Below are 16091 nucleotides of genomic sequence, written 5' to 3'. Positions count from 1 at the left end.
CAGGTTTCCCTGGAAATGCAGGTTTGCAACCCCTTGCCTATGAAGCACCATTATTTTCATCAACGTTATTAAATGTAAAAATATAAGAATATATAAAATAACAAAAGATTTTAGATTGCAAGCTCTTTGAGCCAGAGATTTATTTGAATTTTAAGCCATTAATGTGTTATATACATACATATATATACAAATATATATGGCTTTTTAATGGCTTATATATATTTATATATATAAAAATAAACTCCTGTATTGGATGATTTCAAAATACATCCAAGATGATCAAACTTTAAAAAAAATCCCCTTTTTAAAACCCGTCTTTTGCCCATAGAAGCCCTAGAGAGAGAGAGGGCGCATGCGCAGGTGCCAGAGAAAGTCGCTGAGTCACCTTTTTGCGCAAGCGCCCTTCCGCGCCTAGCCGGGAAAGGAAACCGATACTGCGCCCCCTGCGTTCCTTTGGCTTCCTTTCCATGCGGGGGCGGAAGAGCGGTCGGAAATAGCCGTGGGGCGTTCTAGCCGTCCGTCCCGGAAGCCTCTCTGGCGCGCTTCTGTGAGGCGAACCTACGGTCCCCTTTGAAGGCCGCCAATTATTCCTCTGGACGTTGAGAGCCTGGATGTCGGTTGATAATAAAGACCAAAGCGTCCAATTTATTCGTTAGGGCAGGTTTTTTATTTTTTCCCCCCTTCAGGGAACAGACCGGTGTCGTTTGGGGTGGGGCGGAGCTTCAACCGGAAGCAGCGGTCGGTCGACGTCATTTCCCCCGCGACCCGGAAGCTCTCCCCCGGCCTCTGGTATCTTCGCCTCAGCAACTCTAACGCTACTGGAAGCAGAACTGAGGAGAGGCGGCGGCAAGATGGCGGCGTCGGGGGGCGTCGGCGGCGGGCCCGGGTCTTCGGAGCGGGATCCCGGCTGGGAGGTGGCGGTGCGGCCGCTGCTGTCGGCCTCCTACTCGGCCTTCGAGATGCGCGAGCTGCCGCAGCTACTGGCCTCCGTCATTGAGAGGTGGGAGGGAGGAGGAGAAGGAGGAGGAGGAGGGGGCGGGGCTTCAACCCTCCCCTCCCCCGCCCGTCGGGTTGGAAGTGGGAGGAGGGGCGTCCTCAAGGAGGAAGACCCCCCCCATTTTGCACTGCCGACCCCCCAAAACCTCCCCCTCAGGTCTCCCTCTCGGTTTGACAGCTCCTAGTGGGCGGGGCAAAATGAGGCCACCTCCTCCCCTCACAAACTCTCCCTCTGCTGGGTGATGGGAGTTATAGTCCTTACCCAGCTGGGAGCAGCCTGGCCCTAGGGGAGAACCTGCCCCCCTCTGGGGATGATGGGAAGGGTGGTTGGTCCACCTGGGAGGGGAAGCCTCTCTGGGGGGAAAGTGCCCGAAGGATGTGGGCGATGGGAGTTATAGTTCTCGCCCAGCTGGGATGAGGGGGATTGAAGGAGAGAACCCACCCTTTGGAGATAATGGAGGTGTAGTTGGTCTATCTGGGAGGGGAAGCCTCTAGGGAAAGTACCCAAAGGATGTGGGTGATGGGAGTTATAGTTCTCACCCAGCTGGGAAAAGTTGGGATGAGGGGGATTGAAGGAGAGAACCCGCCCTTTGGAGATAATGGGGGGTGTAGTTGGCCCACCTGGGAGGGGAAGCTTTTCTGAGGGAAAAGTGCCCAAAGGATGTGGGCGTTGGGAGTTGTAGTGGTTATATGGTGGTTGAAAAGCCCCTGCTGCCCTGGATTTAGAAGGAGCGCCTTAAAGGGTGGTGTTGAGGGGGCTGAGGTGCACAAAAGTTTCAGGTTGTGAATATCTGTGATGGGTTGGCTCTTCATATTGCCATGAAGTTGCCTTTGGTTGTCATTTCTCTGGGTGGATTTAAAATAGCCAGGCTGGTCTTTCAGGATCTCTTTGATATAAAGACATTTGGCTTTAAAGACACGTCCAAAAGGGCAAAAAGAAATGTTTTTTTAAAGCTGTTTGAAAAGTTTAGTCAGAGTTAGATCGGTCGGAGGCCTGGCCCTGCAGGATCCTTTCCTATCCCGTCCCAGTTTAGAAAAGGCTTGGAGAAAGTGGTGTCCATTTCTTCTCACTGATGAAATTGCTTCCACGTTGGCTCAATCCATTGGGGATCTGTGGTGCTTCACTTCTTTGGCCCTGTGTTTTCGTTTGCACGTTTTTTTTGGGGGGGGGCTGCAGCCCCCTCTTTTTCTTTTATGGTCTGGGAATGCATGAACCTAAGCACTCCTAATTTCAGTAGTACTCCATATCCCATCCTGATGTCCTTTGGGTTCCTGAGACTTTAGAAGGGTTTGAATATCTAATCTTGTATTCTAGCGGTGGGCTGGAGCTCTTTAGCATATATTTTGCACAGTTTCTGTTTTAGATAGCAGCTGCTTGTCTTCTTTGAAGCAACATATCACTAGTTGATTTGGGGCTGTACGTTGACTTTATTGATGGTATATCTTGTGCTGCTAGGGTTAAGAATTTCTTAGAGCAACTGACTGCTGTTCAGAGTTGGAGCTATTTAAAAAACAAGATAATTCCCCAAAACAATATTTAAAAATGCTATCTGGATTCACGCTGTTGGGGAATCCGAATGTAAATTTTTCACCAAATGCTCTCTTCATCCCTTGTCGCATTAGGGTGTTTATCCAAAGTTTCTGTTATGCAACAGCCTGCTTTGCAAGGCTCTGCAAAGTTGCACATACTCTGTCTCTTTGCCTTCCTGGGTGGGATTGTCAGGTTTGTTTTTCAGTGCATGCAGAATAAATCACATGAATCTAGTAATCAAGGTTTGGAAAAGCAAAAAAAAAAAAAAAAAATTAGCATGCGACCGCAAGTATTGAAGGCGCTGTGTTCCTGTTTGCTCTTCCTTTCTGGGATACAATTCTTAACCGTTTATTTGCAAAATAAACCCTCTCGGGGATTTTGTGATCCTTGTCTTAAGTTGTGTGGAATCATTTCAGGGCCTCGAAATCTTGCAAGCCAAATGATGCCTGCCGCACTCACTTCACCGTGTCCGTGGAATCTGTGGGGAGGACTTATAACTCGGATTTCAAAAGTTGTGTCGGTTGCTTTTGTTGGCTTGCTCCGAGTTCATAATTCTGTCACGGTGCAGTCCCTCCCAACATTTAAACATTGCTGGTGCTGAATCAAACTTTAGGCCTGAGGCCAGCGCTTTGTTCCTGAGTAGCTGAGTAGGCCTGAGTAGCTGATCAGTCAGATAAACAGAGGGGAGGCCACTGGAATTCCTCAGCAGTATCTGATACTGACAGATAGATCTCTGTGCTTACCATCTGCTTCTTGGTGGAACAAGAAATGTATTTGATGGGCCAGGGGTCTGACAGCCCATGTGTTGTGGCCCGTCAGCGGCCTGTGCAGTTAGTAGCTGATTCCGACAGCAAGGAGGCTGGTGTGGTGCTGCGCCAGCAGCCTGTGCAGCTGGCACTCGAGTCAGACAATGAGGAGGCTGGAGAAGATGTGGTGCCAGAGGCAGGGATTCAGCCAGGGCCTTCAGAACCTCCAGAAGCTCCTTTAAGTGAAGAGGACGAAGAGGAGGAGTCTCTTCTCGATGCACGGACGCACAGAGCTGCCAAAAGGCAGGAGTGGCTCCTCAGGAGGAGGTCTCCTCGAGAGTCAGGCTTGGGGCTAATTGGCCACTTCCTTAGCCTATTTAAGGAGGAACGCTGACTGAAGCAATTTGCAGGGAACAACTTTAGTTCACTCTCCTTCGCGTCTGGATTCTCTGCAAATTGCTTCTGGGCTTTCTGCCAACCTTAGTAAGATTGTGATTACTTTATCTTTGATTTCTTGTAGGCTGTTAAGAAAGTTTATTAATAGCCTTTGTTTGAAAAGGACTGAGTTATTTTAGTAAATTAAGTTTTGTACAGTCTTTGTGTGTGCTGTGTTCTTTGGAGTCCGTAGCTGGGGCAGAACACCATGGCAGCTTCCTCATATAAAGCAAGTGGTTTCTATAGCAAAATGTCCCAATTTAGAAAAGGACGCCAGCTTAAGAGGTTCAGACTTAGAACTAGGATAAGCTTTCCAGCAGTCACAGAGATTCCTTTCAAGTCCCTGCTGGCTAATGATCTGACCTGTGGTTTTAAGCGCCAGTAGGGAAGCTTAAGTTGCTATATATCAGTAGCAAAACTCACCCAGAGACCAAAATTCCACCTTCCTTCCACCTTCGATGCTCAAGAGCTTCACAACGTTTACTTTAAGGGCGCTCGGTTTCTGAGTCTTGTGTTTCTCCTGCTTCTTTCCTCCGCCGCAGCGAGTCGGAAATTCTGCACCACGACAAGCAATACGAGCCTTTCTACTCATCCTTTGTTGCCCTTGCAACGCACTACATCACCACGGTGTGTGGAGTGGGTGAGTGAGCGCGGACTGTCGTTGTCTGCCTAGTTTTTAATTATTATTCCCCCCCCCCCGTGGAATTCTGTGAGGAGTGGTTTCCAAAACGGGCTTAGGAGGTGTTTAGCAGAAGGGTTAGAAGGGACATAGCAGGAGGGAGGGGCATTTATGAACACCCAGAAAGGAGGAAGCAGAAAATGGTTTTTCAGATACCAATAGCAATAATAGCCCTTAGACTTATATACCGCTTTACAGTGCTTTTACAGCCTTCTCTAAGCGGTTTACAGAGTCAGCATATTGCCCCCAACAATTTGGGTCCTCTTTTTTTTTTTTTTTTTTTATTTATATGCCGCCCTTCTCCGGAGACTCAGGGCGGCTTACAATGTGCTCAGCAATAGCACATTTTACCCACCTCGGAAGGATGGAAGGCTCAGTCAAGCTTGAGCCTGGTGAGATTTGAACTGCCAAATTGCCGGCAGTCAGCAGAAGTAGCCTGCAGTACTGCACTCTAACCACTGCAGCTCATGTATAGAGTAGAGTAGAGTAGAGTAGAGTAGAGTAGAGTAGAGTAGAGTAGAGTAGAGTAGAGTAGAGTAGAATAGAATAGAATAGAATAGAATAGAATAGAATAGAATAGAATAGAATAGAATAGAATAGAATAGAATAGAATAGTTGGAAGGGACCTTGGAGGTCTTCTAGTCCAACCCCCTGCTTAGGCAGGAAACCCTATACTACTTCAGACAAATATATCTGTAGGTTGGGGTAACTTTTGGTTCCGTTGCCTCTGATCTCACCGAGTGGGACCTCTGAAGGCCCAAAAGCCTCTGAAGGGCTACAGAGTCTCCACCAGAAATTAAAGGGTTGGAGGGCAGGCTACATTTCAAGAGAGGGGGATTCCTAGATCAGCTAACGCAGTAAGGCAAGGACGTGGCATTGCTTGAAAGCTCCTTCCTCCCCCTCCCACCCCCCCCAACTTGGTTGGACTGTCGTAACCACGTTGCCTTTTTCAGTACCTCGGAACCAGCTGCAGTCTGTAGCAGCTGCCTGCAAAGTACTGATTGAATTCTCCCTGTTGCGACTTGAAAACCCAGACGAGGCTTGCGCTGTCTCACAGGTGAGGAGAGGGAGAGTTTCCCCCCACCCTCTTCTGCCATGTTGGGGAGTTTCTCCGAATCACGGGAGGCCCTTGGCTGAAGCTGACCCAGGGAAGCCGGGGTCTTGCTTTGCAAGACGTGAGGATTTCGTGCCTCGGAATTAACAGCAGAGGCCATGCTGGATGGGGGTGGAGGTGGGGACTCTGGGAATTGGTGCCTGCCCAGCTGGGGGTCTGCTCAGGTTTGGGAAAGGTGCCCTGAATTTTGCGCCGCTCACCTTTCCTGAAATGCTGCCGTAGAAACACCTGATCCTGCTGATCAAGGGGTTGTGCACCGGTTGCAGCCGCCTGGATCGGACAGAGATCATCACTTTCACAGCGATGATGAAGTCGGCCAAGCTGCCTCAGACAGTGAAGACCCTCTCGGACGGTAAAGGCTCCCTCCCCGTGACATCATCTGCCCCAGGGGGGTGCCGATAAGGGCCTGCTAACCCTAACCCTAACCCGTTCCTCTTTTTCCAGTGGAGGATCAGAAACAGCTGGCTTCTCCCGTCAGGCCTGAACTGCGCCAGAAGGAGGTTCAGATGAACTTCCTCAATCAGCTGACCTCGGTCTTCAATCCCAAAATGGCCCTGGCACCAATGACGACGCTGCAGGCTCAGGTGGGTTGCGGAAGGAAGAAGGTTGCCCGAGAAGGCTCGGATTCCCTTTGGGAAAATGGCTGCCCATGAGGGGCGACCGGAGGGCCCCACGGCTCTGTCTGGAGTTCTCGGGGAGCCTGTGAACTTCTGATGGCAGGAGATGGTAACTGTTCTGACCCGGCTCCCCAAACACGACAAACCGTCTGTAGTTGAATCAATGATTTATTTATTAGGAGCGCCAGCAGCTCCGGCAAAAATCTCTCTGTCTTTCACAGCAGGCTAGCAAGTCTGTCCGCTAGGGAGATGAATAGTTGTCTGCCACACCTATTCATCTCCGGCCCCTGCCTTTTATCCCCAGAGCTAGGATGGGGCTTCACTAGCAGCAGTGGCTCTTCCATCCCAAGGACCGGCCCATAGATTTCCAGTGCTCTCCTTTCCTCTGCCTTCTGCACATCCGCACATCGGGCACTGGGCCCAGCTGTTCCTCCTCTTCCTCATCAGCCACCTCCAGACCTGGGGGCTGTTGACTCTCCATCTGAGGGCTGACAGACGGCCCAGGCTCCGCCTCTGTCTCTCTCTCTCTGCCAGCTCCATTCCCTCTTCCCCCTCAGAGCTCTCAGTGTTCTGTCCCCCTTCCCCACACAGGCAAACACACAGCCAGGCACGCCTGCCAAGATTTTATTAAGCAATCAGACTACAAACCCTTGCAGATAAGAGTTTTGGCAGTAAACTGCGAAATGCCTGCCAAGTCAGTTTTCACTCACAGTCAGCAAGAGAGAGTTTCTCCTCAGTCCGGTTCAGTAGCAAAAAATAATCCACGAAGCCAGAATTGGCCAAGGTCCAGTCCAAATATGCACAAGCCAGATTTCAGGTAACGCGATGTGACACTCAGGTTTTTAACTTTGACCGTCACAAAGCCTGAAGAGCAATCCCACCCACTTTTATTCCTGGTGGGGCGTGGCTCCGTGACTCAGCTCAATCTCCGGCCCTCCCACGCCTCTTCCGTTGCTGCGCACGCTTCTCCCTCCGACGCTGCCTGGGATCAAGCCAGGATTCATCATCCTCGCTCCCTATCTGTTGTTCCGATATGCTTTCCTCCTGGCATATCCCAAGCTGTTCCTCCTGGTCTTCAGATGGAACCTGAGGCATTGCCAGAGAGGAGGGTCCTGGAGAGGGAGGCCTTGGCAGTTCCTCCCCATCACCTTCTGAGTCCTCTTCTTCTGTTACGACAGGCTTGGGAGTCGGGGTCACAACAGTCAGGTTGCCCTGATGCTGACCCTGACTCCCACGCCGCCTCCTCCTTCTCCTCCTCCTCCTCCTCCTCCTCCTCCTCCTCCTCCTCCTCCTCCTCCTCTGATTTGGCTGCTGGAGGGGCCGGCGGCCGACAGGCCACAACAAAATAACGCTTGGCTCTGCTTCTAGGGGGAAGGCGAAGGCGAAGAGCAGGCCGTCACAGACCAATCCTCCACAGCCAAAACCAAGAGTATATTTGTTGCCCAGAATGTGGCCAGCTTGCAAGAACTCGGTAAGGAAAGGGGGGTGGGGGGGGGAGGAGCGTTTTGTCTTGCTTGTCTTAACAGAGCTTCCCCGTTTCCAAAGGCGGCATCTGGAGAACGAGGGGGGTTGGGGCTGCTTCCTTGCCATGACTCTGTTCTCGGGCCCAGCCGTCCACAACGCGAGTTAAGAACTACAATTCCTTTGAGGTGGTGGAAGTGCAGATAGTCCCCAACGTAACAACGGTTCATTTAGTGACTGTCCGAAGCTAACGACAGCACTGGGGGCAAAAAAGCGACTTAGGACCATTTCTCACACCGTTGCGGCATCCCCCATGGCCACGTGATCAGCACTCAGCTGCTTGGAAACTGAGTCACACTTACGACGGTTGCAGTGCACCGGGATCATATGATCGCCCTTTTGCGACCTTCAGACAAGCAAATAGAATACTGCATCCAATTTTGGTCACCAAAGTCCTACACTTAGGCAAGAAAAACCCAAAAGTACCCATATAGACTGGGTGAAACCAGGTTTAATAGCAGTAACTGTGAGAGGGATCTTGGAGTCTTAGTGGACAACCAGCTAAATATGAGCCAGCAGCAAAAAAAGCCAATGCCATCCTAAATTGCATTAACAGAGGGATAGTCAAGATCAAGAGAGGAACTAATACCACCCTATAAAGCCTTAGTAAGACCACACCTAGAATCCTGCATCCAGTTTTGGTCACCACACTATAAAAAAGATGTGGAGACTCTAGAAAAAGTGCAAAGGAGAGCAACCAAGAGGATTAAGGGACTGGAGGCTAAAACATATGAAGAACGGTTGCAGGAACTGGGCACGGCTGGTCTAGTGAAGAGAAGGACCAGGGAACACATGATAGCAGACTTCCTATATTTGAGGGGCTGCCACAGAGAGGAGGAAGTCAAGCTGTTTTCCAAAGCACCCAAAGGCTGGACAAGGAATAATGGATGGAAACTGAACAAGGAGATGTTCAACCTGGAAATAAAGAGATAAAGTTGCCTTCAGAAGTTGTGGGAGCTTCATCACTGGAAGCTTTCAAGAAGAGACTGGACCATCATCTGTCAGAAATGGTGTAGGGTCTGCTTGGACTAGATGACCTATAAGGTCCCTTCCAACTCTGTTAATCTGTATTAGATTCTATGGGGAAGCCAGATTCACTTAACAACCGGGTTACTAATTTAAGGACTGCAGCGATTCGCTTAACAAATGTGGCGAGAAAAGTCGTAAAATGGGGCAAAACTCAATGAATTTCCTCACTTTTGCCACGTAAACGTTGGGCTCAGTTGCAGTCGTTAAGTCGAGGGCTACCTGTAATTTCTTGCCCGGGGCCATTTGGCAGGCTCCTGCCGGAAACAAGACTCTTAAGAGGCTAGTCCTCATCATTTGCTTCCTTCACCCTGCTTCCCTTTCCATTGCAGGCGGTTCTGAAAAGCTGCTGCGCGTCTGCTTGAATCTCCCGTACTTCCTGCGCTATATTAACCGCTTCCAGGATGCCGTGTCGGCCAATTCCTTCTTCATCATGCCGGCTACTGTTGCCGACGCCACAGCAGTCCGCAACGGGTAAGCGCCCGTCCTCTTCCAACTCTGGCTTTTTATAACCTGATTTTCCCCCCCTGTAGGTTCTGAGCAGAACTCGATCTCTTTTTTTTTTGTTAAATATTTTTTATTGTTTTATATCACATATTCCATTTCTATTTTGAACAGTGTGTTTTTTAGGTGTTAAAAGGTCCAAGGTGTTAACATATAAACATCATCATAATCATTATAATCATATATGCAATAATATCAATTGTTATTGAAAAGAATGCTATCTTCTATTATAGTACCCTGTTTCCTCGAAAATAAGACCTCCCCTGATAATAAGCCCAATTGGGCTTTTGAGCGCATGCGCTAAAATAAGCCTTCCCCCAAAAAATAAGCCCTCCCCAAAAATATTTAAACGCAGAACTGGAAATCAGATAAGATGGCAAGAAGAGCCCCATCTTGCTCCATGTACCCCAAAATAATAAGACCTCCCCGAAAATTAGGCCAAGCGTTTTTTTCGGGGTTCAAAAAAATATAAGACAGGGTCTTATTTTGGGGGAAACACGGTATCGGTTATATAACCATCAAAATATTTACTCATCAGTTTTTCTTTCTCATATAGTCCATATTTCACATAAATCTCCTCTAACCTCAGTATCTGTCAGTTAACCATTTATAGCATAGTTCCCATGTTATAAAATATTCCAAGTCTTCTTTTCCTTTGATTTTTAAGGTTAACCTATTCATTTCTGCACATTCCATAATTTTTCTTGATTATAATGTCATCTGTAGGGGGTTTCTGGATTTTTCCAGTATTGTGCATATACAATCCTGGCTGCTTTTAGGATATGTAAAATTAAATATGTGTTATCCTTATTATAGTTTCCTTGAAGCATGCCCAACAAGAATCTATGTGTTGTTTCGTCGTAATTTCCAGCCACATGCGAATTTTCTTCCAGGGTTTTTTTTTTTTTTTTTTTTTGCTTTGGGACACTTCCACCACATATGATAATATGAGCCTGGTATTGGGTTCCATTTCCAACGTTTAACAGATTTATTGTTATACATATTCGCTAACCTCGCAGGTGAATAATGCCATCTATAAAACATTTTATAGAGGTTTTCTTTATACGCTGTTGACAGCAGAACTCGATCTCTTGATTCCCTCCCTTGCCACTTTTACCCCAACCTTCCGTTTCCCTCCACCTGTGCAGGTTCCATTCCTTGGTGATTGACGTCACCATGGCCCTGGACACGCTCTCCCTCCCTGTCCTGGAACCTCTGACACCTTCCCGCCTGCAGGACGTGACAGTTCTGGCCCTCAGCTGCCTCTATGCAGGTGAATCAGGGCGACACAGGAGCCGAGCCGAAATCCCTGTGTTGTGGCTGTGTTGTTGTGGGTTCCTACACTTGAAGGAAGAGAAGGAGCTTCGTTTGTTCCAGTAAAGGGAAGAGAAGAGAGGCTCCTCTTCTCCCTCCGTTTCTCCTGTGCTCAGTTTTCCATTGTGAGATCTTCGGGATTAAAGAGGTTTTAATCTGCGTGAAGTGTCACCTGGGTTTACAGTAAAAACTCCCAAAGTCAGTTTGCTTTTAATAGCAACAGCACTTAGACTTATATACTGCTTCACAGTGCTTTGCAGCCCTCTCTAAGCGGTTTACAAAGTCAGCCTATCGCCCCCTGGGTCTGACCTCAGAAGGATGGAAGGCTGAGTCAACCTTGATCCGGTCAAGATTGAACTGCTGGCAATTGGCAGAATTAGCCTGCAATACTACATTCTAACAGGAAGGAAGGGAGGAAGGAAGGGATGGATTGGATTGATGGATTGATGGATGGATGGATGGGAAGGAAGGAAGGAAAGATGGGGTGGATGGGAACGAGGGAAGGATGGATGGAAAGGAAGGAAAGAGGAAGGAGGGAAGAAAGGAGAGATGGGTTCGATGGATGCATGAGAAGGAAGGATGGGATGGATGAGAGTGAGGGAAGGAGAGATGGATGGATGGAAAGGAAGGAAAGATAGGAAGGAAGGACACTTAGAGTTATATAACACTTCCCAGTGCTTTGCAGCCCTCTCTAAGCAGTTTACAGAGTCAGCCTATTGCCCCCCAAACAATCTGGGTCCTCATTTTACCCACCTTGGAAGGATAGAAGGCCGAGTCAACCTTGAGCCGGTCAGGATTGAACTGCTGGCAATTGGCAGAATTAGCCTGCAATACTGCATTCTAGAAGGAAGGAAGGAAGAAAGGAAGGAAGGAAGGAAGGAAGGAAGGAAGGAAGGAAGGAGAAGGAGAAAGGGAAGGAGGAAGGAATTAGGAAGGGAGGGAAGGAAGGAAGGGAGAATGGGAGGGAGAAAGAAATAGGAAGGGAGGGAATAGGGAGGGAAGGAATACGGAGGGTGGGAGGAAGGGAAGGAAGGAAGGAAGGACACTTAGACTTGTATACCTCTTCACAGTGATTTACAGCCCTCTCTAAGCGGTTTACAGAGTCAGCATATTGCCCCCAACAATCTGGGTCCTCATTTTACCCACTTCGGAAGGACGGAAGGTTGAAATGAGGTGGGGGGAGGCGTCTTGCTCATCGTCCCCCATCACAGGATGAGACTCGAGGCCTTGAAGTTGGTCCCCGTTGCTCTGGCTGACCCCAGGATCCTTCCTCTTCCCCCAGGGGTCAGCGTGGCCACCTGCATGGCCATCCTACACGTGGGCACCACCCAGCAAGTCCGCACGGGCTCCACGAGCTCCAAAGAAGAGGACTACGAAAACGATGCCGCCATCATTGTACAGAAATGCGTGAGTCGGCCACACACGGGACGGTGGCGGATGGGGGAAGGGTTTGCAAGAGAATCCCGAACTCCAGCTTGAAGTTGCAGCCGCAAAATTCTCGAGGTTGTTGGGGTGGTATCGGCCCGGGCTTTGGTCTCTTTCGCGAGACCCTTTTTTAAAAAAAGATCCGTCTCTCTCCACAGTTAGAAATCTACGACATGATCGGCCAAGCCATCAGCAGTTCCCGCCGTGCAGGTGGGGAGGTAAGAGTGAAAAGGAGCCAATAAATGAATAAATAAAACAATTCTTCCATGTCGCCCTCTGGAACGGCAATCACAATGTGATTTTCTGTGTGTGTGTGTTTTGTTTTTTTCCTTTTTCCGGGACTCCAGCACTACCAGAATTTCCAGCTACTCGGGGCCTGGTGTCTGCTGAACAGCTTATTCCTCATCTTGAACCTCAGCCCGACCACCCTGGCCGACAAGGGGAAAGAGAAGGACCCCCTGGCAGCCCTTCGGGTCCGGGATATTATTGTGCGGTCCAAAGAGGGTGTCGGGTCTCCCAAACTTGGACCTGGCAAAGGGTAGGTTTGGCCCTGAGCGGGGGCAAGTCCGTGAGGATGGTGGGTGGGAGGGGACTTTTCCTTGCTGTTTCTTCAGCCTTTGGCATTGGGTGTCAAAGCCTGGTTGGAGAGTGCAGTTTCCTTCCATGTCTTGCCCTCGGACGAGAGGTCCTTATTTTTATTTATTTATTTATATATTTATTATAAATATGTTTATATAATATCAAATATATTTTGCTGATAAATAAAGGGAGACTAGTATAGATCTATTTCAAGCTTTTTAGCTCTCTTCAGCCAGCCATACCCTTACTTGGATTCGAACTTGGGCTGCCTGCATGTTAGGCAGTTGTATTAACCACTAAGCCACAAGTTCTCCTCCCTTCATCAGCTTGAGCCAGGGGAAAGATTAAGTGTGGTTAATACATACGTACGTACATACATACATACATACGTACATATATATATATTCAGTTTGTCAAACATGTATAAGATAACAGATATAAGTATAAACATGATTATGAATACAGGATAAGGATACAAATAAATGGGGACAGTAGGACAGGAACAGAAGGCACGTTGGTGCACTTATGCACGCCCCCTTTACGGACTTCTTAGGAATGGGGTGAGGTCCACAGTCGACAGTTTAAGTTTGAAGTTTTGGGGGTTTGAGGGTGTAACAACAAGAGTCTGGTAGTGCATTCCAGGCATTGACCACTCTGTTGCTGAAGTCGTATTTTCTGCAATCGAGTTTGGAACAATTTACCTTGAGTTTGTACCTATTCTTTACCCGTGTATTGTTGCGGTTGAAGCTGAAGTAGTCATTGACAGGTAGGACGTTGTAGCAGATAATTTTGTGTACTACGCTTAGGTCAGACCGAAGGCGGTGTAGTTCTAAGTTGTCCAAGCCCAGAATTTCGAGCCTGGTGGCATAAGGGATTCTATTGTGAGCAGAGGAGTGGAGGACTCTTCTCGTGAAATATCTCTGGACTCGCTCAATTGTATTAATGTCCGATATAAAGTGTGGATTCCAGGCAGATGAGCTGTATTCGAGAATTGGTCTGGCAAAGGTTTTGTATGCCCTAGTTTGCAGTTCAATATTACCGGAGAAGAAGCTTCACAAAATTAGCTCTCTCTTTTCCTCACCTGGGTCCCCCATCTGCAGGCACCAAGGATTTGGCATCCTCTCCGTCGTCCTGGCCAATCACGCCATTAAGCTCCTCACTTTGCTCTTTCAAGACCTCCACGTGGAGGCCCTTCACAAGGTGAGCACTTGACGAAGGGACGGGGCGGGTCCTCAGAATTGCCGCCGGGGAAGGGATCCAGGTGTGTTTTGACGTCTCTTACTCTCCCCTGTGTGGGGGGGCTCTTGTCCTTCAGGGCTGGGACACCGACGGCCCTCCGGCCGCCCTGAATATCATGGCCCAGAGTACGTCGATCCAGAGGATCCAACGCTTGATCGAATCGGTGCCTCTCGCCAACCTGCTGCTGACCTTGCTGTCCACGGCGTATCGGAAGGTGGGTGAGGGGCCCCTTCCAGATGTCTCTTGGTGGGTAGGTGGTGATCTGTCCCCGTCTACACACACACACACAAACACAGCCAGCCGAGGGTTAAGAAAGTACTTGGCACGCACACAGGTCGTTATCTCAAACTTGGCAACAATATAAGCACCGTCTGCCAAGAGCTTTTACTGCAACAGATAACATAACATTACATACGCATTGCAAATAGTCCAGCAAAACAATATCCCTTCGGCAGCTTCAGACGTTGTTCAAGCGACTAGCCAGAGTTCGTTTTTGTTCGTCACAGATTTTTACCAGCCACCACCCTCTCTTATATAGTCTCTGGGGTGTGGTCCAGTGACTCAGTTATAATCCCTGGCACGCCTCCTTAACTGCTGCAACCGTTTATCACGCCTTCGTTGGTGTGCATCCAGGAATGACGGCTCTCCTTCCTCGCCCTCATCAGAGACACCTGGCTTCTGGCCAATCTCCCCTTCCTCGGCCGGCACCTGAGGCAGTGCCAGAGGGGAGGGGCCTGGAGAGGGAGGCCTGGCTGACTCCCTCATGTTCGGAGCCTTCTTCCTCCGATGAGATAGGCTCAGAGGGCGGGGCCACAACAGGTGGGTGGGAAATGACCCTCCCCTTGGTTCTCTCTGCTTCGGCCGTTCTCCCATCGAGAGAAAAGAGATGGGCCACGGTGGGGCTTGAAGGGGAAGTCATCAAGTGGTTTTCCTGGCTTGTTCTCGGTGGTGTGAATCTGCCCCATGCGGGAAGGAGTGGCCCGTTATCATTCGGGCACGGTGCGAACCCCACCCAGGGAAGAAGCAGAATGCCTGCCCTAGATTAGCAAGGAAGGAGTGTTTTTGGGGTTTTTTTAGGCTCTGCTTTTCCAAGGGGGGCAAAGTTAAGCCTTGTTGGCCCTCACGTCTGAGATTTCCTCCGGGGAGCGGTTGTAAGGTTTGGGTGGGAGATGTTCACTGGCTGGGCTTTTGTGACCCCTCCCTTCCTCCACCAACCCCCCCCCTCTCTTTTCAGGCTTGCGTCTTGCAGAGACAACGAAAGGGGTCCATGAGCAGCAACGTCAGCGCCTCCACGGACTCCAACACCTACTACGAAGACGACTTCAGCAGCACGGAAGACAGCAGCCAAGGTGGGGGCGGGGGGTGCAGAAGAGGCTTCAGTGGGGAAGTGACAGGTCTGCATTGGAGAGGAAGGTGCTCGGGGGAGGGGGGGGGAAGGCCCTGAGCCGTGTTCCTGGCCCTTCAACCGTCTGACTTGCCCCTTTCCTCCCCCTTTTCAGACGATGACAGCGAGCCGATACTTGGGCAGTGGTTCGAAGAGACCATCTCCCCCAGCAAGGAGAAAGTGGCCCCTCCTCCCCCTCCTCCCCCACCCCCTCTGGAGAGCTCCCCCCGGGTGAAGAGCCCCAACAAGCAGTCGGCAGGAGAAAACGGGAACATCCTGGCCAGTCGCAAAGACCCGGAATTGGTGAGCTACCCAGGACTCTGCCTCAAAGTCAAATATCTGGGCTTGCCTTCCGCTTTTATTTGTTCTTTTATTTATTTATTTATTTTTTAATCGATGCCTTTGGCTTTCTCTTCTCTTCCAGTTCTTAAATCTGGCCTCCAACATCCTCAACTTCCTAACTTCCTCCATGCTGGACTCGAAGAACAATTTCATTCGCAACTACCTGAGCGTGTCTCTGACGGAGCAGCACATGGCCACCCTGGCCAGCATCATCAAAGAAGTGGACAAGGATGGGCTCAAAGGTCAGGAAGGGGAGGGGAGTCTCCCTCGCCCCCCCAACCCGCAGATCGAGCCTCGGAGGTGGGGGCTGAGTAACTCTGGGGAAAAACCCGCTTGGGGCAATCAAGCACTTTCAAGCAAGCCCAGCTCCGTGGCTTCCCAATTCTGGCTGTCCAGCCTAGATAATCGATTCCTAGCGTTGGAAGGCGAAGCCCTACAGGTCATCTAGTCCACCCCACCCACTGGCCACGGGGATCTGCCACCCTGTTAAATGGCTACTTCGTTTTGTTTCAACGGCCGGTAGAGCTTGGCTGCAGATCCATGGGAGTTAGGCTTAGAGCCAGTGGTGGGAATCTACCGGTTTGGACTAGTTCGGGCGAACCGTTTGCTCCGAGTTTTCAGCTGTGAGCGAACCGATTC

General features: G+C 49.7%; 1 protein-coding gene across 1 annotated transcript in view; it reads left to right on the top strand.

The window, feature by feature from the left end:
• Positions 1 to 794: 794 nt before the first annotated feature.
• UBR4 (ubiquitin protein ligase E3 component n-recognin 4) overlaps positions 795 to 16091 on the top strand; it is a 132395-nt gene continuing 117098 nt past the window's right edge. The window contains 16 exon segments of the mRNA XM_070956160.1: positions 795 to 1000; positions 4251 to 4348; positions 5341 to 5444; positions 5724 to 5853; positions 5946 to 6085; positions 7487 to 7589; positions 8998 to 9139; positions 10318 to 10442; positions 11766 to 11890; positions 12067 to 12126; positions 12256 to 12446; positions 13588 to 13687; positions 13803 to 13940; positions 14961 to 15075; positions 15226 to 15413; positions 15535 to 15694. Coding sequence (XP_070812261.1) covers positions 852 to 1000; positions 4251 to 4348; positions 5341 to 5444; positions 5724 to 5853; positions 5946 to 6085; positions 7487 to 7589; positions 8998 to 9139; positions 10318 to 10442; positions 11766 to 11890; positions 12067 to 12126; positions 12256 to 12446; positions 13588 to 13687; positions 13803 to 13940; positions 14961 to 15075; positions 15226 to 15413; positions 15535 to 15694 — 2068 coding nt within the window. The 5' untranslated portion in view covers positions 795 to 851.

The sequence above is a fragment of the Pituophis catenifer genome, unplaced genomic scaffold (genome assembly GCF_029215685.1).
Source record: "Pituophis catenifer annectens isolate HBS135680 unplaced genomic scaffold, rPitCat1.0.hap2 SCAF_18, whole genome shotgun sequence".
Lineage (NCBI taxonomy): Eukaryota > Metazoa > Chordata > Lepidosauria > Squamata > Colubridae > Pituophis > Pituophis catenifer.
Note: the sequence above shows the minus strand (reverse complement) of the source record. Positions and strands in the feature narration are given on the sequence as shown.